General features: G+C 34.6%; 1 protein-coding gene across 5 annotated transcripts in view; it reads left to right on the forward strand.

Annotated features, from left to right (window-relative positions):
* Positions 1-24031, forward strand: part of RPS6KA3 (ribosomal protein S6 kinase A3) — a 116830-nt gene that overhangs the window by 49256 nt on the left and 43543 nt on the right. For all 5 annotated transcript variants that reach the window (XM_069063430.1, XM_069063434.1, XM_069063433.1 and 2 more), the window contains 10 exons: positions 764-845; positions 4995-5075; positions 6305-6384; positions 7050-7156; positions 16195-16232; positions 16421-16563; positions 19273-19343; positions 20784-20872; positions 21006-21070; positions 23090-23192. In XM_069063430.1, the coding sequence (XP_068919531.1) occupies positions 764-845; positions 4995-5075; positions 6305-6384; positions 7050-7156; positions 16195-16232; positions 16421-16563; positions 19273-19343; positions 20784-20872; positions 21006-21070; positions 23090-23192 (859 nt within the window). The remainder of the gene's footprint in view (positions 1-763; positions 846-4994; positions 5076-6304; positions 6385-7049; positions 7157-16194; positions 16233-16420; positions 16564-19272; positions 19344-20783; positions 20873-21005; positions 21071-23089; positions 23193-24031) is intronic.

Genomic DNA, 24031 nt, shown 5'->3' on the forward strand with positions numbered 1-24031 from the left:
CTAGCCGCCCCCCTATAACAACTTTTATGCTAATATTAGGAAGGTTCTCCCTGTGATAACAAATTCCAACCAGGGAATTAGATTTTCTGGGATATCTTATTGCCAAGAATCACAAAGAGTAGGCTTTATCCACATATAATTGATTGACTGAGTGCCAGAAAATATTTTGAAAACAGCTAAAATACTAATAAATATATGCACCAGGTCCAGTGCTTTCTGTTTCTCTCTTGTATTAAATAGATGTGTGTTGCTTTATTTGACTTTATTTGACTCCTGTGGCTGTAGGGCCCCAGGCCTCAGGTGAGGTGGGGAGGAGGGAGTAGGTGATACAGAGGTATTTTATTTGTTAGAACAGTAAGATGATGGTTTAATCCTAATTAAATATTTGAAAATGGTTTAAATACAAAAGTGATTTTAACAACAGAAACATTCTGTTGTCCTACAGTAAGAGATTATAAATGAAAACTGTCTACAGTAATCCATTTGTACAGGGATTTCTTTATCAGCAGATAAAATATTAAAGTGAAATCCTCTTTATTATAACTTTTATCAAACTGTCTTGTAGACTAAAGCTATAGGGTTTTACTGTGTGTAACTGTTAAATTTGAAAAGATGTAATTATATCCATAATTTAACGGAATCTACTTAAAAATAATAAACTATAATATATCCTAATTAGGTTCTATTTTGAGTTACTATATTGAAGAGCAATGTTTTGTAATGCTTATTTTAAACATTTTATGGGTTTTTTTATATCAAATAGGTATTTCTAGTAAAAAAAATCTCAGGATCCGATGCTAGACAGCTTTATGCAATGAAAGTATTGAAAAAGGCCACCCTGAAAGGTAAGTAGGTCTGAATTTTATTTGGTATGGATTCCTATTTAATAACCTTAAAAAATTTTATGCCAGCTTTTCATAATCTGCTTTTATTTTCCTTCTTAAGTACAGTTTTCTTTTGATGATTTTTCCTATAAGTCTTTATCAAGATGATCTGGAGGCATATGAAAAGTCAGAATGCAGATGCCTGGCTCTAGAAGTTCTAGCTACTCATAAATTGTGCTCTTACCCCCGGATGTAGACCTGGCAGCCTACAAGACTACATCTTTGGGTTTGATTCATTATATTCTGCTTTATTTAGATTGTTTAGATTTCTTTGTGTACCCAGGGACTCTCAGTAAGGTATAGTTTTTATAATCTGGGTAAAAATAGTATATATACTGGTTTTCATTTTGAGGGGTTTTGGTTTCTTGTCTAATGGTTCTGGCTACAACCTATAATGATGATTCCATTGAAAGTTTGGAAAGCAGTGCCATATAATGGAAAAAAAAACTGCAGTGAAAGTTAGGACCTGGCTTCCTACACAAATCCACTTGAATAAGTCCCTTCACCTCTTAAATCTCAGTTTGCTCATCTGTATCTGAACTATATTTTAGCCCTAAAATAGAATTCTGTGATAACTATTATCATTAAACTTGATCTTTGGACTTCTGTTATAGCATAGTTCTTTTTGCTGTTTTAATGACAAGTTTTCTCTAATATACTATCTAATATAATATGACTTTCAGTGTTGTTCCCAGTATCATAACTGTTCCTCTTCATTATACTTTTTCTTTTCTTTGGGGCACTCTGATCATAATCCTTAAGGAGTGTTTTTTAAGAATAATGTGCCTAAAGCTTTATAAGGAAAGTGATTTTTCTTGTAGTTCATGCAATGGATTAGAGGGGGAAAGCTGGCACAAGGACTTGTTGAAGTAGTCCAGGTATTAGGTAAAATCCAGGGTGGGGTTATAGTTATGGGAGTGCCAGTAAGCACAATTAAACAGTATTATAAAGAAGGAAAATAGAATTTGGCAGTTAAATGAACATAGGGACAAAGGAACAAAGTGAATATATGGTAGTTGATTTCAGGAGAGTAGCATGATAAACTTGTATCATCTATATCTTAGACACAAAATTGAACTAATTTTAAAGTAAATTCATCCCCTCCTCTCAAATACAGGCATTAAATTTACAGATTTTTCTTTTGAACAGATGATAGTAATTTGTATGTACTTTGTACTGTATCAAATACTTTTTAACATATCCTGCTGGAGAGTGGGAGGATAACTTGCAGGGTGGTTAGAACCTGGGGCTCCTTTGTGACCCTTGTCTTCTACCTCTCAAAATCCATGGAGTTTTGTCTTGTCTTAAAACAGTTTTTAATTCATAGAGGGAGAAATTGTTATATCTTTAAAGAATCTTCTTTCCTAATGGGAAAATTATTAAGAGCATTCCTTGAGAGGTGATAGAAATTTAGGGAAGCATTGTCCACCTTTTTTTTTTTTTCATTAAACACTTGACATATCTTAAGTGGAGTTCATATTTCATATCTTTTTCATAAAAATAGTGGAAAAGGTCGTTACAGAGTGAGGAATTGGGGATAGAGATAGGCAGGGATCAAGGAAGGCTCCATAAGAGGAGGTGACTTTTGAGTTATAAAAGCTAAGTAAGAATTCATTAGACAGTGAAGAATTACATAGAGAATGATGGTGTAAGTATAGGCATGGGGGAATCACAATGGTAATAGAGAAGAGGGAATAGAACCAGAGATATCGTGGAGATAGACTTTATAGGGCCCAATACCTGATTAAATATGAAATCTAAAGGGAGAAGAAAGAGTCAGATAGGAAGAAGAGGGATGAGTGGTGAATACCAGAACCAGACAGACATGGTAATGTCAGAAAGAAGAGTAAGTTTAAGGAAAAAGATTAACTCATTTTTTAACTTGTTGAGTTTTAGTTCCCAGTGGGAGATCCAGGTAGGGATGTCCTGAAGACAGTTACAAATATGGATCTGGAACACAGATGAGCTCAGGGAAAAGAGATAGAGGAAGGGTAAGAGGAAACCTGGGAGACTGAAGTCTCAGAAACCAACTGAGGAGGAAGAAGAATCCAGGAAGAAGAAAATGTGTCCAAAGTTACAGAGAGATCATGCAGAATGAGAATTTTTAAAAGACCATTGGACTTGGCTTAGGGTTACAATAGAGTGGGAGGCAAGTAGACTCCCAAGTCTACACTTGGTCTACTATACTTTGACTAAAATATTGCTTTTCAAAGTGTGTTCTGTTGCTCCTTTTGAATTATAGACTTGTCTCTTGTATTAATGTTTATAATTTGATGGTTTCTTTTGTTTCTGGCATAAATTATATTTCTCTTTGAAGTTTCATCAAAAATTGTGCCATTTTTCTCATTAATTTTGGTAGAAATTAAAGATCTGTGACAATCTTTTGCCCTTAGTGGCATGTATTCCTAAAAAGTTTAAAAATCATTGATATAAACTATTTTTGAAACATAGAGACCCTAAGAGGATGACATAAAGCCCTTAAAACTGTTTTCTTATTCCAGGCAAGGTTTAGATTTAATAACTCACTGCTACATAGGAAAAAATGTATTCAAAAGAATGTAGTGACCTTGCCAGCATAGATCAGTATAACAAATTCCATTTTAGGGTTTGTAGTTTACCAGAGCAAAAGAGAGCTTTTATTATTCTGAACCAGTATACTAATTAAAATTCTTGAGCATAGGGTGATTTATATTTGCTCCTAGTACTTTACATAAGCAAAAGAAACTGGGTCAAAGAATTTTTATACAATCTTACATCAGAAGAAATAAGGGAAGACTTCAGTGAATGAGACTCTGCTAATTTTCAACTCTCTGTATAAACAAGGTCTCCTCAGTGTTACATATAAGGAAATGTGGAAAATAAGACTATTTAAGACAACAGTCGAATCCTGAAAGAGTAGAAATATCTAGACAAATCCCTTCACCCATCTCTATAAATGAGGAAATTGAGGTGCAGAGAGAGTAAATAACTTTCTTGATGTTGCACTGTTGCACATTCAATTGGTAACAAAGGCAAGACCTGTCTCCTGACTACTGAAGTGATATTAAAATGTTAAGGAAAAAGCTACTTGTTGCTTTGTGTAGACTAGATGAGAAGAGGTAAAAACTGAGTCTTGCTGTGAAACTGTTGCACTGGTATAGATATAAAGTAATAAAGACCTAGGTGTAGTTTCTATAGGTTGCATTGTGGAGCTGAGATGTGAGAGAATGAATAACATTCAGCTAAATTTGTTAACGTTATGGAAGTAAATGAAAGAGGAGAAACCTCAGACAACAAAGCTAATGGAAAGATGGTAATAAGAAATATAGATAGGGCATATAGTAATGGAAAAGATGTAGAACTTGGTTTAAATACATTGAGATTTAGATATCAGTAGGACTTCCAAGTGAATGGCAATGCTGTCTAAATTAGTCATCTTTCCCTGTTTGCTCTTCACTATCAGGAGCACTACATCACTGTCCTAAACAAGAGGTCAGTGGTTCTAGAATGAGAAGATTGAACATTAACTCTTCAGTCTAATTCATTTCCATCTGTATTTTTGTTTCCAAATCACCTCAGTAACCAAGTTACTAACACATGTATTACTAATAATTTAACACATGTAAAATGTGTTCATTTAGTTGTTCAGCCTTCTTGTCCCATATAAGACAGAGTAAAAGAATATTTCAGTAAGCAAGGCTTTTTCATTCCTCATATTCCAAGTATTTAAGACTTGTCATTTAGCTCTCTTAAATTTCATCTTATTAGGTTTGACCAACTCATATAGCCTATCATAAAAAAGTTTTTTGATTCCTGTCATTCACTGTGTTAACAATCCCTCCCAGAGATACTTTAATCAATTTTAAAGCCAGTTTTTAATGTGCTTATTTTTTAAAAAAGGAGAAAAACATTTCAGAGCCATTTTTGAAGCTTTCAATGAATTCTTCTTGAATATATTTAACTTAGATGTATTTTGTTACTTTCTAGTAATTCAGAAGGCAGCAGATTTTATATTTATATTTACACACACTTATATGCACAAACATGACTTTTCAGAAAAGTAATTAGAGATTTATTTATTAAAGATTTCAAACCTATTCTGATTCAGTTATATTGGACAATGTCTTACAGTTCGAGATCGTGTTCGGACAAAAATGGAACGTGATATCCTGGTAGAAGTTAACCATCCATTTATTGTTAAGTTGCATTATGGTAAGTTATTGGGGGATCGGGAAAGGTTATATATTATGTATATTATGATGTGTGTGTATATATATTATGTATCATATGATATATATTATATATCAGACATAAAGATAGGCTGGATTTTTAAGCTTAGACTTCTAGTTATTTTTATCCTTCCTGAAACTGAAATATTTTCTAAGTAATTCTCAAATGTCATTGAGTTATAAATAGAAAATTATCTTTACAATTGTTTGAAGCAACTAAAATAAAAATTAAATATATGCAGAAGTGTATTTACCATTATGTATGTTTTACTACACAAAGTGTGACAGAAATTAAATATAGTATCTAAATGGTAGGCAGTAAGAGGCATATATATTGAACGATTTTTCCTACAAAAATACTTGTTTTCAATTATTCTTGTAGTACAGCTTCCAGTTTGATCTCTTATTTATTGCTTTCTCCCTCTGTGTTTAATTATATTAAATATAATATATTAACTGCAGTTACAAGGTGGTATTTGTAATGAGAGTAATATTTTGACGTAAAGAAGTTTGTGTGTTTTTGTATTTTGTTTTGTTTTGTTTTGTTTCTTTACAATGACCTTGGTGGCTAAATTTTTATTGGATTAAAATTTAAGTTCATTTTGACTGTTTCAGGTAAATATTCTAAAGATACACTGATATTTGAATAATAGCTATAAGTTGACACAATCTTTAAAAAATAGGAATACCAAAGAGGAATTGTTGAGAAAGAAGTAACTTTGTCCCCAAAGCTTCAGACCATCTTGCTTCCTTAATATTAATAAGTAATAATGGCTCTTGTGGTATATGGCTAGATCCAGCCATGCTGCATGTTAAACATATCGATGTTTTTCTTCATTTCAAGTGTAGAATAGCTTTTTTCCATAACAAAAGAAAATCATATTTTGTAAATTTGTTTTTTCACAACTAGTCTGTCAGAAAATTAAACACAAGAACTGCAATGAAGAAAAACTTAACAGAAACTCTTATCGTTTCCTATCTAATGCTGGATTTTATATTTCCATATAAATAAGAAAAATTAGTGACTTGCACTGACCCTAATTTTAGCTTTTTTTAAGCTATAGATTATTAGCACTTCTTTTTTTTTCTTTTTCTTTATTATTTATTCCTTTTTATTCAAAAAGTTTTGAATAAGTTACATAAATACCTAAAAGTATAAACTATGTTGCTTGGTGCTTACTAACATTGTGTCATTTAAATTAATATTTTCAGCTTTTCAAACAGAAGGGAAACTATATCTTATTTTGGATTTTCTCAGGGGAGGAGATTTGTTTACACGCTTATCCAAAGAAGTAAGTAATTAAATCTATATTTTATTCCACCACTATGCTATAACCTATTATGACACAAGATTTTCATTAAAGAATCAGTGACTCAGAATTATTTTCTTACTTTTTGGTTTTGTCCTGAAAATAAGGACCTTAACCTCTAGAAAGGTGAATGACTAAATCTTTTCTGTCTACTGGCACTTCTTTCAGTTATGTTGAGTAAAAAATAGTTGTAGGCGGGAAGATGCATCGAAAAGACATCCTTGCATAATAGTACAATTTCAATAATCCAAATGTGATTTTCTCTTTAAGAAACAGACTTTGCATATTTGGCACTTAATAATGGGTATTGAATGAATGGCAGGACAACAGTTAAGTTATCACAGAGTTGAATTATCTGATATAAAAATCTTTGCTATGTTTCACATAGTTACTGATATACAAGAGATATAAATATTTGGTTGATTGAACTAATTTTCAAAGCTCCTTAAAAACCAAGAGTATAGGTTAATCCCTGGCTACATCCTTGGTGTATAATAAAGTCTTGATAATTGATTGGATAAAGTGGAAGGTAATCATATTTGCAAATTGCTATTTAATACCAGAGCCACAGAATGATAAACACTTTTTTTAATGCACCAGAACAAACTAAAAATGGATACTAAACAAAATTTCATTTCTTTCCTTAGGTGATGTTCACAGAAGAAGATGTCAAATTCTACTTGGCAGAACTTGCTCTTGCTTTAGATCATTTACATAGTCTTGGAATAATCTATAGAGACCTAAAACCTGAAAAGTAAGAATAACATATTAAATTCAGCAATTCTTCTTTATAACTGTAGTCACGTATATGGCAATTAAAATATTGTTAAAACAGAAAGAAAAATGTCAGTTAATAGACTGAATGTTTTAAGCTTACAATGTTAAAGCATAATTGTCAACAATAGCTGACATGATCAATTTTATTAGCTTTATATAAAATTTTGATATGTGTAACTTGTACTTTTACAGCTTTGTAGATTTAGGTCCTTGTTTTGCAGATGAAGAAACTAAAGCTAAGAAAGTTTAAGTGATTTACCTAGCATTTATTAAGTGGATTGTTATATATGCAGCACTGGAGCTACAAAGAAAAGCAAAAAGAAACTAGATACGTAAAAGTTGTATGCCAAGAAGATAGAAAGTGATCTGAAAAGGGAGGCACCAGCACCTTCAAGGACTTGGAAAGGGCTCCCAAGAAGAAGAGTTTTAAATTCAGCAGTTCTGTGAAGCGGTGGTCAGAGGTGGAAGGGCAGAGCATTCCAGCCATGAGGCATAGCCAGTGCAAAGGGCCAGATACAGGATAGGAAGTGTCGTTCAAGAAACTGCAAATAGGAGTGTCACTTTATCATAGAGTATAAGGAAGGATGTGACTGTGCATGAAGACATAAAAAGCAGGAAGTGGCTAGGTTATGAAAAGCTTTAAATGCAAAAAGACTTTTTATTTGATCCTCTAGGTCAGAAGTATCACATGCAGCCCACAAACTGTATGCAGCATGCAATCATTCCTTAGTATAACCCAGACCAGAGTGAAATATTAATTTGGAAATATTTAGCAAAATAAATTTAAAATACATTAAAACATAGATAATATTATATTTCTAAACCAAGTCAATAGTGATCCTTATGTATGAATTGGTGGCCCCCATTTTTATTTGAGTTTGACATCAGAGCAGATCAGATCTGCACCATAGAAAAATCACCTTGGTAGCTGATTGGAGGATGGATTGGAGTATGAAAACACTTGATTTAGGAAGAGCAATTAGAAGACAGCATTAGTCAAGGAAGAAGATGATAAAGACCTAACTGGTGGTGGCTATATGAACAGAGAGAAGAGAAAATTCAAGAGAAATTTTGAAAAGGTAAAAATAACAAGATTTCTGCAACCAGTTGGAAATTTGGGATGGTTGAGAATGATCAGTTGAGGATGACCCTAAAGTTGTGAGTGTGAAAACCTGGGAGGATAGAATGATCATACTCTCTATAGTAATACGAAGTTAGAGATGGGGAGAGTTTAAGGGAGAAAAATTATGAGTATTTTTTGGACATACTGTGTTTGAGATACCTATAGGACTTGGACATTTATAACTATAGCTAAGAAGAGAGAAGCTGGATCTATAGATCTGGAAATCATTGAACTTATGGGTGCCAGTAAGATTACCAAGTGAGATAACACAAGCTTTCAAATAGATACTAGGAATGTTTTTTAAAAAGTGTTTTGAAAAGTAAATAAGAACAAGTAAAACTCACTTAGACATGCTACACATAGGAGAAGAAATGGAAAATGTGTAAGCACAATGATTTCTAAATTTCTCAAACAGTACCTTCGCAAAAGGCATTAAAAAAAAAGTTAGAAGCAAACTTGTAGATCACCTAATCCAAACCACTGTGGAGAAATGGGACAGCAAATCAAATAAAGAAGACTAAATTGTTTGCTTTGCAACAGGGAGGACCCCGCTGAGATTCAATAATATATATTTGTAGTGAGCCCAGTCAACAATTCTGTGATTTCCTCCAGTTTCATTTAGCCTCACTTTGTTTGTTGTTTGTACTTTCTTCTTGAAGAGGAAGATGATGTCATGACTTGCAAATGAATTGAATTTAAGTGAGGGAGGGCTGTGCAAAGTCACCAGCCTCTTCCAGAGCCATCTGGACCCAGTGGCAAGATATAGATCAGAAAGACAAGAGATGGCCCCAGATATAGTAGGACACCTTGATCTTTTTAAGCTAAGGTCTTTCCCAGGTCTCACTTTGACTGAGGTAACACCCATTTTGTGATTAAGGCTAGGTAGAGAATAGGAATTAAGGAGGTAGATGCTGGCAGTAAACCAGGGGTGGGGTCTGGTTAGGCATGACCTGGGGTGTGGTAGAGAGGAGAAGGGAAGGAAGGTTGGAGGATGATGTGAAGTGGAACTGGCTGACCTGGAACTGGAAGGGAAGAGAGTATTGCTTGTACAAAGAGAAATAGCTTGGGAGAGAATTGAGGTGTGGAAGTAATAGGTCATAGTGAGGATAAAAAGTAAGGTTAATCATCAGAATTCAAAGGGAAAGATGAAATTATAAAAGATTATGATCAAAGAATATCTAGAGTTCATGAACAAAGAAGTGTAATGCTGGATGCTGATAAAAAGCTCTAAGGATGTTACCAAAGTGATTTGGCCAAGGTCATACAGGCAACAAGAAGCCAGATTTGAAAGAAGGTCCTCTTACTCCAGATCTGATGTCTTGTCCGCTGCACCATCCTGCTTTGGTTTGAAAGTCAAGTGAAGTCATCAAACACTTACTGAGCATCTTATTGTGCTGCGTTTGTACTAAGCCGTGGGGATACCAAAAAAGGCAAAAACAGTCCCTACTCTCAAGTTGCTCAGAGTTTTAATGGGGGAGATGACAGGAAAACAACCATGTATGTGTACAGAAGATATGTGCAGGATTAACTGGAGAGTCTCACAGGCAGAAGGCACTAGCATTAATGGTGGCCAGGGAAATTTTCATGCGGAAAGTAGAATTTTTAGCTGGGACTTGAAGGAACCTGGGGAACTAGGAGGTTGAGATGACAAAATAGATTCTCTCGTCCCTGGACAGATTTCCAGGGATGAAGCACAGCTGGTGAAAATGCATAGAGTTTGGAAGATGGAGTGTGGTACATGAGAAACAGTAGATAGTAAGGAAATAAAGTGACTGGAAATGTGGGAGGGGACACTCGCCTGCTGAACTTTTTATTCACTACATCTTGAGAAATAAAAAAAAAAGTAATTCTTTCAATTTTAACAAGACAAGATGTAACTTAGAACAAATCTTTCTTGAAGGCAGTATTTGGTAGTAGAAAGATTACTGAATTGGCAGTTAGAAAATCTGAATTCTGTCCCTAATAAGATAGTTTACTTTGGCCAAGGCATTTAACATGTCTAGGTAATCAATTTCCTCATCTTTAAAAATGGAAGGTTTGATCTCTGAGTTCCCTTTCAGTGCTTATTTTCTATAATACTTTTTTAGAAGATACTGTTTGATCCATTTAGAAGTAATTGGGTTTTATATATTTTCCATTTTTCATCCTCTTTTATTTCTAGGTGAGTTTCACTTGTTTCTATTTTCCAAAATACCTTTGTAGTTTTGTTGTTCTTTGTTTTTTATCATTTGCATAATATCTAATTGTGGTGGCACAAAATTTGGCTTCTGGTAAAAATAAACAAGGTCATATGAAATCATAGGAGAGAGATTTTACTCTTCTACATTACATTAAAAGAAAAATAAATTCAGGAAGAGAAGACTATTGAATAAAAGAAGTGAATATTTATGGTGTTTCTATCTTTGTGAAGCATATGTGCAGACCACTGTGTTCATAGAACTATATAAACACAGGTCTCATGTCATGGAGCTCAAGGGAAGATTTGACAAGGTTCAAGGATCCCATTGTTTTTGTGACCCCCCCATTTGGGGTTTTCTTGGCAAAGATACTCTAGTGGTTGGCCATTTCCTATTCATTTTACCAATGAGGAACTGAGGCAGAGTTAAGTGGCTTGCCCACAGTCACCCAGCTAGGAAGTGTGTGAAGCCAGATTTGAACTCAGGAAGATGAGTCTTCCTGACTCTTAAACCCAGTACTGTATCCCCTGTACCACCTATATTCTGTATAGCTTTATACACACATGTGAACAGATGCACACGTGCAGCTAATAAGATCAGTTTTACACTTTAGAAAAATCACCTTGGTAGCTGATTGGAGGATAGATTAGAGTGGGAAAACATTTGACTTAGGAGCAGTTAGTAGGTAGCAGTAGTCCAGGAAGAAGGTGATAAATACCTCAACTATAGTAGTGGCTGTATGAACAGAGAGAAGGGAATGTGTGTGGGTGTGGGTGTGTTATCTTTATATGTGCATATATAATGTATATATAGATATATATTATGTGTATACATATATCCTTGTATGTGTAGACACCTAATATATATTCAGCTAATATTCATTAATTTGGTAGGCAGAGGGTCTTGAAATCAGAATAACCTGGGTTCAGATTTTACCTTTGACACATAGCTGACTTAAAACAGTTTGAAAATAATAGTCTGAACTTAAAAGAATGTATATTAAATTGAATGTTTTTCTAAAATAAGTGTTAAATCAGAGCATTTTCATTGTGCCAAACAGGTGTTTCTCACACTTGGAAAGAACATCCAGTTGTTATGTTGGAATTTCTTTTTTTTTTTTTTTTAGAATTTCCTTTTAACAAATATTGCTAACTATAAGTTAATACCTAATAGTAGTGCAAATAAAATAATCCTTTTTTGATTCACTACCATCATTTAGGCCAGCAATGGTAGATCACAGGTAAAATTATTTTAAATAATTTAGAGACCATTAGATTCATATAGTAATTTATTGTTGTCCAGATTTATTTCACATAATTCCCCTTCAGAAATACTGTGGTCCTACCAAAATGATTTTATTTATTATTGTTCCATGTACATAGCATCCCATCTTGTCACACTGGTTTTCTGTCCCTCATATCTAGAATTTACTCCCTCTTCATCCTCACCCTGTAGAATACCTTCCTTCCTTCATGGCTTAGGTTAACTACAACTTTATACATGAATCTTTTCTGGATCCTACCTACCTTGTAATACCTTCCCCCTAAAAATTGTCTTGTATCCGTTTTGCACGTGCCTATAATATGTACACATTTTTTTTCCTTCAGATGGTACACTCATCAAGAGTAAGGTCGTTTCACTTTTATCTTTGAATCCCCAGTACCTACCACAGTGCCTAGCACATAGTAAGCACTTAATAAACGCTATTGGTTGACTAATTATTGTGATAGCACATTCATGTACATGTCATATTTTTTTTCTTCACATCTTAAAATGTTATAATCTCTCAGGTTGGCAACAGAATTTTTAAAGGGTTTTAAGTCCTGGAATCACAAATGTGTTTTATTATAACATGAGTAAATGCTTAGTCCTCAGGATTCCTTCAACATTTATACAACTTTTTTACCTTAGTTATCAGCTTCTATTGAACTATACCTTTCTCAAAAGAACAATTACCACCCAAAAATTTTGTGATGTTCTTTTTTTACTGTTGTGACCTATTAAATGAGGATAGCTGACTTAGGTACACGTTCAATATCATTTCTTTAAAGAATTAGCTTACCTTTGGGGTAAGCTAATTGAAATATATAAGCAAGCAAGCACCAGGTGTTACACATCCTCCAGAGCTATTTAACACTTGGGACCATGATTTACACATCACTACAAATTATGTGAATTGTTAACAAGTTCCTTTTCTTTTGCTCACAATTTGCTGACTTTTTTTTTCCTTTTCTTTCCAAAGAGATAGAACTGAGCATTGCTGTGGTTGAAATCCTTCCCAGGGGCACTTCACAGTAACAGTCTGGCACTTAATAGACATGTTGACATTTTTGGGATGTTGACAGTCTAGTTGATGAAAATGGCTTTCATTATCACTCTAGATTATTTTTCCCAACATGACTTATTGATAAATTTTGTTTTAACTTCCATTGATTTGTATAAACATACAAATATAATAACTCTAAAAAGGAACAATTTAAAAAACCATAATCCTACAATATGCTATCTACAAGAAACATATTTAAAACAAGGGGATACAGGGCGGCCAGGTAGCACAGCAAGTAGGAGCACCAGCTCCAGTGTCAGGACGACCTGGGGATCGAATCTGGGCTCAGACACTTAGCACCCACCCAGAAACACCTGGCCATGTAACCTTGAGCAAGTTACTTAACCCCAATTGCTCAGGGGCAGCCAGGTGGCTCAGCAAGTAAGAGCACCGGCTCCAGTGTCAGATTGACCTGGAGGTCGAATCCAGGCTCAGATACTTAGCACCACACCCAGAAATAACTGGCTGTGTAATCTTGAGCAAGTTACTTAACCCCAATTGCTTAAAAAAAAGAGGGACAGGATCAAAGTAGATAATAGAACAAGTGGGACGTGGGATAGGAGGGAGGGAAATATAGTCAGTCTTTTACAATATATCTACTATGTTATTCTTTTGCATTAGCCACACATGTATAACCTATACTCAACTGCTTATCTTCCCAGTAAGGTTGGGTGACAAGGGAGGAAGGGAATGAATCTGGAATTCGGTTTTAAAATCAGATGTTTAAATATATACATATATATACTATTATTAGTACTATTTTACTTGTAATTGGGAAATAAGATATACTGGCACTGGGGCATAGAGATCTACCATGCGCTACTGGAAAAGTCGAAAGGGGTAGGGGAGAAAAATATGGGAGAGAACAGATTGGAGGAGTGGATATCCTGTGGGACTGATATTTTGGGGGCGGTGAGTAGGGGAAAAACGGGGAGAAAATTTTTAACTCAAAATTGGCAGAAATGAATGATGTAAATCAGAAGTTAATAAAGCATTTGAAAAATGAAAAAAATAAAGATCTCTATCTATAAGCATATAAAAAATTGCTCTAAATCACTATTGATTAGAGAAATGTAAATCAAAACAACCCTGAGATGCGACATCTCACTGGTCAGATTGGCTGAGATGAAAAAACAGGAAAATGATAAAAATAAAATCCTGGAGAGGATGTGGAAAAATTGGAACGCTAATGCATTGTTGGTGGTGTGAACTGATTCAACCATTCTGTAGAGCAATCTGGAACTAAACCAATGGCCTATAAATAAGCGCATACCCTTTGACCCAGCAATACCATGTCTAGGATTGTATCCCAAAGAGATCATTCGAGTGGGAAAAGGACTCATGTGATCAAAAATATTTATAGCAGATCTTTTTGTGGTGGCAAAGAATTGGAAATCAAGGGGATGCCCATCATTTGGGGGATGACTAAACAAGTTGTGGTGTATGAATGTAATGGAATACCATTGTGCTATTAAGAAATGAGGAACAGACGGACTTCAAGACTTAAATAAACTGATACCGAGTAAGAAGAACAGAACCAGGAGAAATGTGTACACAACTACAGATACAACATATGTGTGATGACTAATTTTGATGGACTGGGCTCCTCTTAGCAATGCAAGGTTATAAGATAACGTCAAAAGACTCATGATAGAAGGAGATATCCACATCCAGAAAAAGAACTACAGAGTCTGAATGCAGACTGAAGCAAACTACTTGCTCTCTTGCTTGTTTTGTTTTGTTTCCTCTTTCTCATTGTTCACTCATTGCTTATAATCCTTCTTTACAACCTGACTAATGTTTAATGTAAAGGTATTTGTAGATCCTATATTTGATTGCATGCCACCATGGTGGGGGAGAGGGGGGGCTGGGGAGAGGAGGAGGAGAAAATTAGGAACTCAAGGGATTGTGGAACTGAATGTTGTAAATTAAAAATAAATGAATTGTAAATGTTGTACATTTGTACATTGTAAATGTAAAACATAGTAAATAAAAGAAACCACTGTGTTATTAGGCAGCTGTTAAACAGAGAACAAGCTGGATATACTAACTTTTACAAAGCAATACCAAAGTTAGCATTCTCATCTAGGTCTCTGTTTAACAGCAGGTTAATGACACTAGTTCTACCTTATGTGCTGTATTAGAATCACTTTTATTGCTGCTTACAGTCTTGAAAGTTTGTTATTACTTAAGTTTGTATTTATTAGTTCTAATTAGTGATATAACTTAAATAACAATCCTGTGATGAGAATGCAGTAGAATATATTAAGGCAGAAGTATTCTTGCTCCAAGTAGACAGGCTCAAGAAATTTATACTTCAGGTCAGAGAGTTTTCTGACTCTAAATGTAGTTTTCCTTCCATTGTTTAGTACTATTATATGCCTGAAAAGTAAATGCCAAATTTTGGAGTTTTTCTGCCAAAATTTACAAAGTACCATACTTTTTTTTTTTTAGGCCTAGAAGGTAGACTAGTCTATTGTGACTAGTCAGTGAATATGCTTATATTATTTTATATATAAGCTATTACCACACAGTCAATTGTTGGATATTTTTTCTCACACAAAAAAAATAGCTATTAAATAGGACAGAAATACTTCTTCCAAATTACATATAATTGTAAATTTTGTTCAAAAGACATAGATTGTTAACACTAAGAGCCACTGAGTTGGGGGTTAAACATATTTTAGTTGTAAAGGGATTTGAGAGGTTGTGACTTAGGCAATGCTATCCCCACTGTTGCCATGGATTGTACTTGCTAGGGAAAGGCACTATGTCCTCTTCACATTTAAAGTTTCCCCTTTTCTGCCCCTCTGTGGATTTAACTGGGAGATTACAGTGTCTCTTTCTGAGGCTTCTTTAGGACCCTTCTGGGGAGTCTTAGTGATACTAATTTGGCAACCAATGTCATAGAAGATGCAGTAACACATGATTAAAGAAGTTTTATTGTTTGAACTAAAGTTTTGGTGTCTAGTTGTAAATGACTAGTAGATGACTATGTAGCTAACAGCATTCCAGAGCTGCATTTGTATTAGTGATACCTATTTTAAGTGATTCTGGGTCAGTCATATAATACTATAATTTTACCTTTGGCTTTTGGTATTGTTTTATCAAAAATTATATTAGAATAATAATAGCATGCTTTTGTGTAGGATCTTGGCTTTCCACAACATAATACTGTGATGACTATAGTGCAAGAAACTTCCCCACCTTACAGGTAAAGAAGTTAATTGACTTCCCCTGTCCAGTAAATGGTAGAGCCAAAATTCCACTTGAGGTCTTCTAATTCGAAGTCCAAAGTGTTTTTTAGTTTTAGCTAATATGTAACAAATGTTCATGTGTTCTACAAACAAGATATTAAGAGATTTTTGGATTTATGTGTTCTCTTCCAGCATACTACTTGATGAAGAAGGTCACATAAAGCTAACAGGTAAATATAATCCTAATTTTATTAAAATATTACTTCCTATCCATTATAATTCACACTGCCTTTTTAAAGAAAATTACTGAAATAGAAAATAATTATAGATCTAAGTAGAAAGTAATATAAATTGGAGATTGTTTTAAATGATAAGTTCTTGAGGGAAATAATGTTGTTGTTTTTTTTTTAATAAACAGATTTTGGCCTAAGTAAAGAATCTATTGATCATGAGAAGAAAGCATATTCTTTTTGTGGAACTGTAGAATATATGGCTCCAGAGGTAGTTAATCGACGAGGTCATACACAGAGTGCAGATTGGTGGTCTTTTGGAGTTTTGATGGTAAGGGTTTGTATGTTAAATAAGAGCAAATATACCAAAAGAATTTGATTGTCATAAGCTGCTAGGGAAGAGAATAAAACTTTGTTAAAAGCCAATTATTTTATATTTTGATTTCTTCTATTCGTAGATTTAATAGTAAATTTATTTTTATATTAGGTTGAGACAAGTTAGTCCTTCCATAAAAGTCTTCCTTATTTTAACCTAAGGTAAGAGACAGTGATAAGTAAAAACAGGCTCTATAAATAATAGCTATAAACAATAACAAAGAACAATCCATTGTGTTACACTGTGTGAATATTTTCAACAATACTTTTACACAGATAGAACTCTCTCTCAGGAGCATATAATAAGGAGAGAAATGTGTATGATCCCAAATCTTCTACTCAGGCTGTCAGGAAATGGGAACTGTCCAATGAATTAGTAACTTTTTCCTCTTTTACATTCTTTTATGAGGACACCGATGAAAAGATTTATTGTTTCCTTTTGAGGAGAGTCAAAGGGAGCCTTTTCATAGTAAGATATTTCTTTGAAAAAGTAGTGTGGGGGCAGCCAGGTAGCACAGCAAGTAGGAGCACCGGCTCTAGTGTCGGGATGACATGTGGATCGAATCCGGGCTCAGACACTTATTACCCACCCAGAAACACCTGTCTGTATAACCTTGAGGAAGTTACTTAACCCCAATTGCTTAGGGGCAGCCAGGTGGCTCAGCGAGTAAGAGCACAGGCTCCAGTGTTGGGATGACCTGGGGATCAAATCTGGGCTCAGATACTTAGCACCACACCCAGAAATAACTGGCTGTGTAACCTTGAGCAAGTTACTTAACCCTGATTGCTTTAAAAAAAAAAAAAAAAGAAAAGAAAAAGTAGTGTGTGCATGTATGTAAAACAAGAAAGACATTAATCCTCAGATTCCACTGGGATGTGTCTTCTTAATATCTCTGCATCTTTCGACACTACTGACTTCTGTTCTCTACTGAATATTCCCTCCCTGCTGAATTCCATGAAAACTCTAGTTTTCTAGTTCTTTATAACTCCTTCCCTGTCTCATTCTCTTTACAGTCTTTTAATGTGTGTTCCTTAGATGTCTGTTTTTGGCCCTGTTCTATTCTTTGACATTCATTTCCATGGTTACAATTGCTTTGGGAGTTAATGTCTCACAAATGAACTCTCTTCTGAGCTTCAGATTCCCACTTCCAGCTACCTATAGAACATCTCTACCAATTATCTAACATCTCAAACCCAACATGCCCCAAACCAAGTTTTCTCTTGACTTTGCAATTTCTTCAGTATCACCATTTACTTAAACTCCCAGGTTTGTTACTTTGGGTTATATATGCTTCAACCCTTTCCTTTCCCTCTACCATCAATTACCAACCAACACATCCTGTTGATTATATCTCAACAAGGTTGATCCCATCCATCCCCCTTCTCTGTTACTCGTTGCCAGGACCTTTGCAAATGTTCTTATTACTAGGTACCTAGATCATTTTAGTAGACAGATACTCCTGCTAATTGACTCTCTTATTCACTCAATCCACTCTCAGTTTGCTTATCTGCAGAAGTAGAATTTAGCCTGTGATCCTATATTCTTTTTGCTGCCAGAATCATCTTTCTTATGCATAGATTTGGTAATGTCATTTTTCCACTTAAAAGTCTAGAAGGATTTTCTGTTGCTTTCTGAATAAAGTTCATACTGTTTTGCCTGACATTCAAGGTTCTTCATAATCTGGCGCTACCTTTCCAGTCTCACCTTATAGTATTCCCATCCCATACACTGCGTTCCAGCCAAACCAGTCTACTTTCCTCTCCCCACCTCTGCCTTCTCATACCTCTTACCCCTTTGTTCACGTTGCTGCCTCCTATGCTTGGAGTGTTGTCTTTCTCAGTCTTACCCGTTGTACCCAAATGCCCTTGTCTTCACAAAGCTTTCCTGAATCACCCCTGTTCAGTTATGCCTTTGTCCTTTATATCTAACATAGTATTTTGTTTTACAGCTCTGATTCATTCACTATATATTGTCTATACAGTCATAATGTTTATGTTTTCCTAATTTTTCATGGTACTTACCTTCATATTAGGTTTTTCTTAGTTCTTTTCATTTTTTTAATAGCTTAATTCTATTTCCTTGTAGTAATATTCTCTACCACAAGACATTCGTTTTCCATGTGGTTTTCCATAAGGTTACAAAGTACTTTTTTTTAAAGTTAATTTATTATGAACTTGAATTTAAACAACAGAAATGGTTATACATAACATGTGTAGTTTCTTTTTAAAACTTTACGATAAGTCATATTTCTATAGCTTTTTGGTTTGTTTTTTTTTAATTCTGTATTCTTTCCCCCTAATTCTCTCCCAACCTCCCTTTTGAAAAAGAGGGAAAACTGAACACTTGTTATGAATATGTATAGTAAAGCAAAGCAAATTCACCCATTGGCCATATCATAAGCCATTCTTCAGTCATTGAATATATGAATTATGATATATGAATCTTTCTGCCAAATGCTTCAAAAATATATGAACTTTTAAAATTTGAAAACTTTCAACTAATAAATTGTGGTTCGAATATTTCTTTAAGATAACTAGCAAATATATACTAGTAATGGATATAATTATATTATTAATTTCCTGGTTCTTTATGTAGTGGCATTATTAGATTCCTGTTTGGAATTATTCCAATTAGTTGATTCAACTAAATATTTTATTTTTGCAGTTTGAGATGCTTACTGGTACTCTACCATTTCAAGGAAAAGACCGAAAAGAAACTATGACTATGATTCTCAAGTAAGTATTCTTATTTAGGCTACATTTATAAACTTAAAATATATATTTTGTACTTCAAAGATCCATGATTTCATTGCTGTTGGCACTTCCTCCTTTAATGCCAATTGTAATTCCTTTACAATTTGTTAATCTTCAGAAGTTGCTGTGGCCCAAAAATTAATCACATTGTAGCCAACTTTCTGAGTTACAGCTCTTGTTTGAGCTACAGTGGTATCATAAAACAGACATAGTCAATCCAAGGTCCTGTACAATGCAAGCTCCTCATCTGCTTTATAGGATCTACAAATATTTGTGTTCCCCTGGCAAGACTTTCCAGTGTCCAGAGTCAAATTGAATGTCGCATAATAGGACTTTATTGAAGTATTTTTACTTTAATAAATAACACAGGCTGGAAATTTTGAAATATTGAGGAAAATTCTAATTGTATAAAAAAATAGCAGAGAAATGAATATTACATTCCCTGGTTTTTTGGTTTTGTTTTTTGCTTTTTTTTTAAGTAAGAAAAAGGCCCATAGCTTTATAGTGCTGTTAATGACAGCTAAAATAGCCCTGTCTTATTCTATAGGCTTGTTAAGAGGCAGCATGGTATATAGTATATATACAAAGCTGATCTGGAGTCAAGAAAAACTGTATTCAAGTCCCATCTCTGTCTAACCCTGGTCAGATCACTTAGCATCTCAACCCAGGTAACTCTTTGAGATGAAGTACAGTTGTTGTTCTGCAGCGGTAGTGGAATTCCCTTACAAGCTATTTATACCAATTCATAGATCTTATCCAAAAACAAATTTGGGTTGTGGACCCATTTTTTAAAAACCTTTTCACCATTTTATTCTCAGATTCAAACACTTCCCAATCAGAAATCAGCATTATATTTCCTCAAGCAGGGTAGCTAGGTAGCGCAGTGAGTAAAGTGCCAGCCCAGAGTCAGGAGGACCCGAGTTTGGTTCCCGCCTCAGACACTTAACACCTACACAAAAAAACTAGCCATGTAACCTTGGGCAAGTTACTTAACCCCAAATGCCCTCCAAAAGGCAAAAAAAAAAATTTATATTTCCTCAAGCAAGACACATAAAGTACATACCTAAACCCTACAGTACAAATTCTGCATTGATTTACTTAGGAACTCTTGCATCCTACCTTTTTTCCTTCTTGAAAATAGAAGTGTATATGTAACTTTTTCCTGTTTTTGCAAAATCACAATTTAAAAACATGTGCCTTACAATGAATATTTTAAGTAAATGAAAGAATTGTATTTAATTGTATCCATTTTCTAGATATTGACATGAAATGTATTATACAATTTTTAAAAATCTTTTCATAAATCCAAATAAATGTTTAGGGCCATAAATTTCCCTAACTTGTAACTTTTGAAGACTCTCTGGGAAAAAGTGATATAATGGTTGATTATTTAAAAATTTTATATTATTGTTTAATCTTTAGAGCCAAACTTGGAATGCCACAGTTTTTAAGCCCTGAAGCACAGAGTCTTTTGCGTATGCTTTTCAAACGAAATCCTGCAAACAGATTAGGTAATTTTTTTTTTTTACTTCTCAAAGCTCTTTTTGTTGATTTTAAGCCAGCCATTTGATTAAGTAAATAATAATAAATAAATTTTACTTGGTTGATGAGAAGTGAGCATCTAATCTCAATGACTTTTGATAGGAGCGGGGCCAGATGGAGTTGAAGAAATTAAAAGGCATTCGTTTTTCTCCACAATAGACTGGAATGTAAGTATGTAATAAAACTTTGCTTAATATGAAAATGCAGTGCATTGTAATTGTAAGTGGATAGAACATTGACATAAGAGTCAGGAGATGTAGGTTTGATTGTCTGCTATAACTTACTCTGACCTCAGGCAAGGCACTTTACTCCCCAAGTTTTGGTTTCCACATCTTTAAAATGGGGAGTTTGAAATAGATTGTTTCTGAGCTCTACACAAGGCTCAGTGAAGAACATTTATTCCACATCAATTAGAATGCCAGTACTGTTATCCATGTACTTCCCCATATTTGTCAGCATATCTTAAGGGTATTTCTTAGGCCTTCTTATCTCCCTATACTCTCTTTATTTTTTTTCTTTTTTTTGGAGGGGGGAGTGTAGGGCAATTGGAGTTAAGTGACTTGCCCAAGGTCACACGGCTAGTAAGTGTTAAGTGTCTGAGGTCGGATTTGAACACAGGTCCTCCTGACTCCAGGGACAGTGCTCTATTCACTGCACCACCTAGCTGCCCCCTATACTCTCTTTATTGATGATTTTATCAGCATCCATGATTTCAGACATACTTAATTAGATGACTCCCAAATCTATATATCTATTCTGATTGTCTCCTGAGCTATAGTCCTACATCTCCACATGTCTCCTAAACAGACCCAGCCTTTCTCCTAACTTCCTTATCTATGTCAAGGGCACCATCATCCTTTCATTCACTCAAGTTCGCTCCCCAGGGATCACATCTCCTGCTCTTCATACTCAGCCACTTCACCATATCAGCCAGTCACCAAGCACTTGTTAGGCACATGCTGAGTGACATTCACTGTGCTTGGCCTTGGGGAAACAAAAACAAAAATAAAGTAATGTGTCTTAGGGAGCCTACGTGCTACTAGAATAAGTACAACTTAAGCATAATATGTACAATATATCTATCCAGTTACTGTCTTTTTTATTCTACCACTACAACATCTCTTACATACCACCCCATCCCCTTCTTTTGATTATGTCTTTTTTTGGAGTCCTCATCATTTCTTGTGTGGACTAATTCAATAGTCTCCTAATTGGTCTCCTTGTATCCTGCAGTCACTTTCTTCTCCATTCATCATCCTCAGAGCTACCAAAGTCATATTTCTAAAATATAGGTCTGAACATGTCAATAACCTTCTTAAGAAACTTCCATAACTTTCTGTTACCACAAGGATCTCTGTTCAGCTTCTATAACTCTTTTCAATATCCATCCTGTTTTTCTGGACTAATTATGCATTATTCCCCTTCAGGTACTCTGTTCCACCCAAACTGGCCTCCTCACTGTATACTCCATTCTGTGCCTTTATCTGACATATAATTTCTCACCCTGACCCCCAGTAAAATCTAAATTTCTTGAGGGCAAGAACAGTTTTGTTTTCTTCTTTGTATCTCTTGCCTAGAGATTTGGGCCTGACATGTAATGGGGGCTTAATAAGTGCTTTTTTATTGAGTATGCAATACTCAAAGTAAAAGGCCTTGCAAAAATACTGGCTGAATCGCTTGAGTATTTTTAGTCTATCTCAGCTCTCTAACTCTACTCCATGCCTATCCATCTGTTCTCCACCCTTGGTTCAGACTACTCTTCCTGTTTTAACTTTGACTTCCTTGCTTCACCGCCCTCATAGAATAATTTTTCATAGTATTTAAGTCCCCCTGAGAAGGGACTTTATAAATCATTTAATTCAACCCACTTGTTTTATAGAAGTGGCAGTGAGAAGTGCAATGATTCAAGGTTGCAAAGATAATAAGTACCAGAGTTAGGATCAAAATTCAGCTCTCCTGACTCCAAATCCAGTGTTTGCTTATTTGTTTGTTTTTTACAGTACCATGTAACTTCCTTTGTCATTTATTATTAAACTATTTTTTACTCTCACTGGCCTTCCTTTGCCTTACCTCTTATATAATTGAGACTGAGCTCCATACTTTTTATCTCTTAATATCCTGTGATTCTAAATATTTTTTGTAGTTAACTACCTATATGAGTATAATTCTCAATTCTTCTGTTCTAGAAATTGTATAGAAGAGAAATTCTTCCACCCTTTAAGCCTGCAACTGGTAGACCTGAAGATACATTTTATTTTGATCCTGAATTTACTGCAAAAACTCCAAAAGGTAAAAGGGAAGATGGGGAAAGAACAGACAAAACATAAACTACAAGCCTTACTCTTTTCAAATTTTTTTTTTTTTGCAATTAGTCTCCCAGGTAATTGTATAAATTTGATGGGTACCAAAGTACCCATTTTTTTTAACCTTTTATTCATATGTAATATGCTTGATTGATGCCTTACTTTGCTTGTCTTTATTTGTCATATGTAAATAACTGGTTGGAAAATATTTCAATATTTGCCTCGTGTTCTTACAAAACTATGGCACTGTTAAATAGAAAATTGGTCATAGATAATTAACCTTTAGCCATTAAAAAAAATTTTGCAGCACATTGCAGTGTCCTTTATAATTACAAGTGTTACTATTGGTGGAGGTGTAAACTGGCCCAGCCATTCTGGAAAGCATTGTGGAACTTTTCTCCAGAAGTTACTAAACTGTGCAGAACTGTATAACCCAATAATTACTATGAAATCTGTACTCCCAAAGAGAGATGGTACCCATACGGACAAAAATATTTATAGTTGTTCTTTTTTATGGTGGCAGAGCTGAAAATTAAGTGCTACCTATCAGAGAAATGGCTAAATTAACTAAGACATATGAATATAATAAAATGCTATAATTTTCTGAGAAATTATGTAGGAGATGGTTCAGAAAAACATGGGAAGACATATGAATATAGATAGAGAATGAAGTAAGCAGAATCAGAAAAATTTATACGATAACAGCAATGTATAATTTGAAGAGGAAGTCTGATGTTAGGGAATAGATTCATGAAAACTGGAGTTCAGGTGTCATCTCTAATGCATACAGACTCTATGACCCTCTTAGGTCCCTGAGCGACTCTT

The sequence above is a fragment of the Petaurus breviceps genome, unplaced genomic scaffold (genome assembly GCF_028583685.1).
Source record: "Petaurus breviceps papuanus isolate PSGF00001 unplaced genomic scaffold, PetGlider_PUasm1.0 90574, whole genome shotgun sequence".
In the NCBI taxonomy this organism is placed as follows: domain Eukaryota; kingdom Metazoa; phylum Chordata; class Mammalia; order Diprotodontia; family Petauridae; genus Petaurus; species Petaurus breviceps.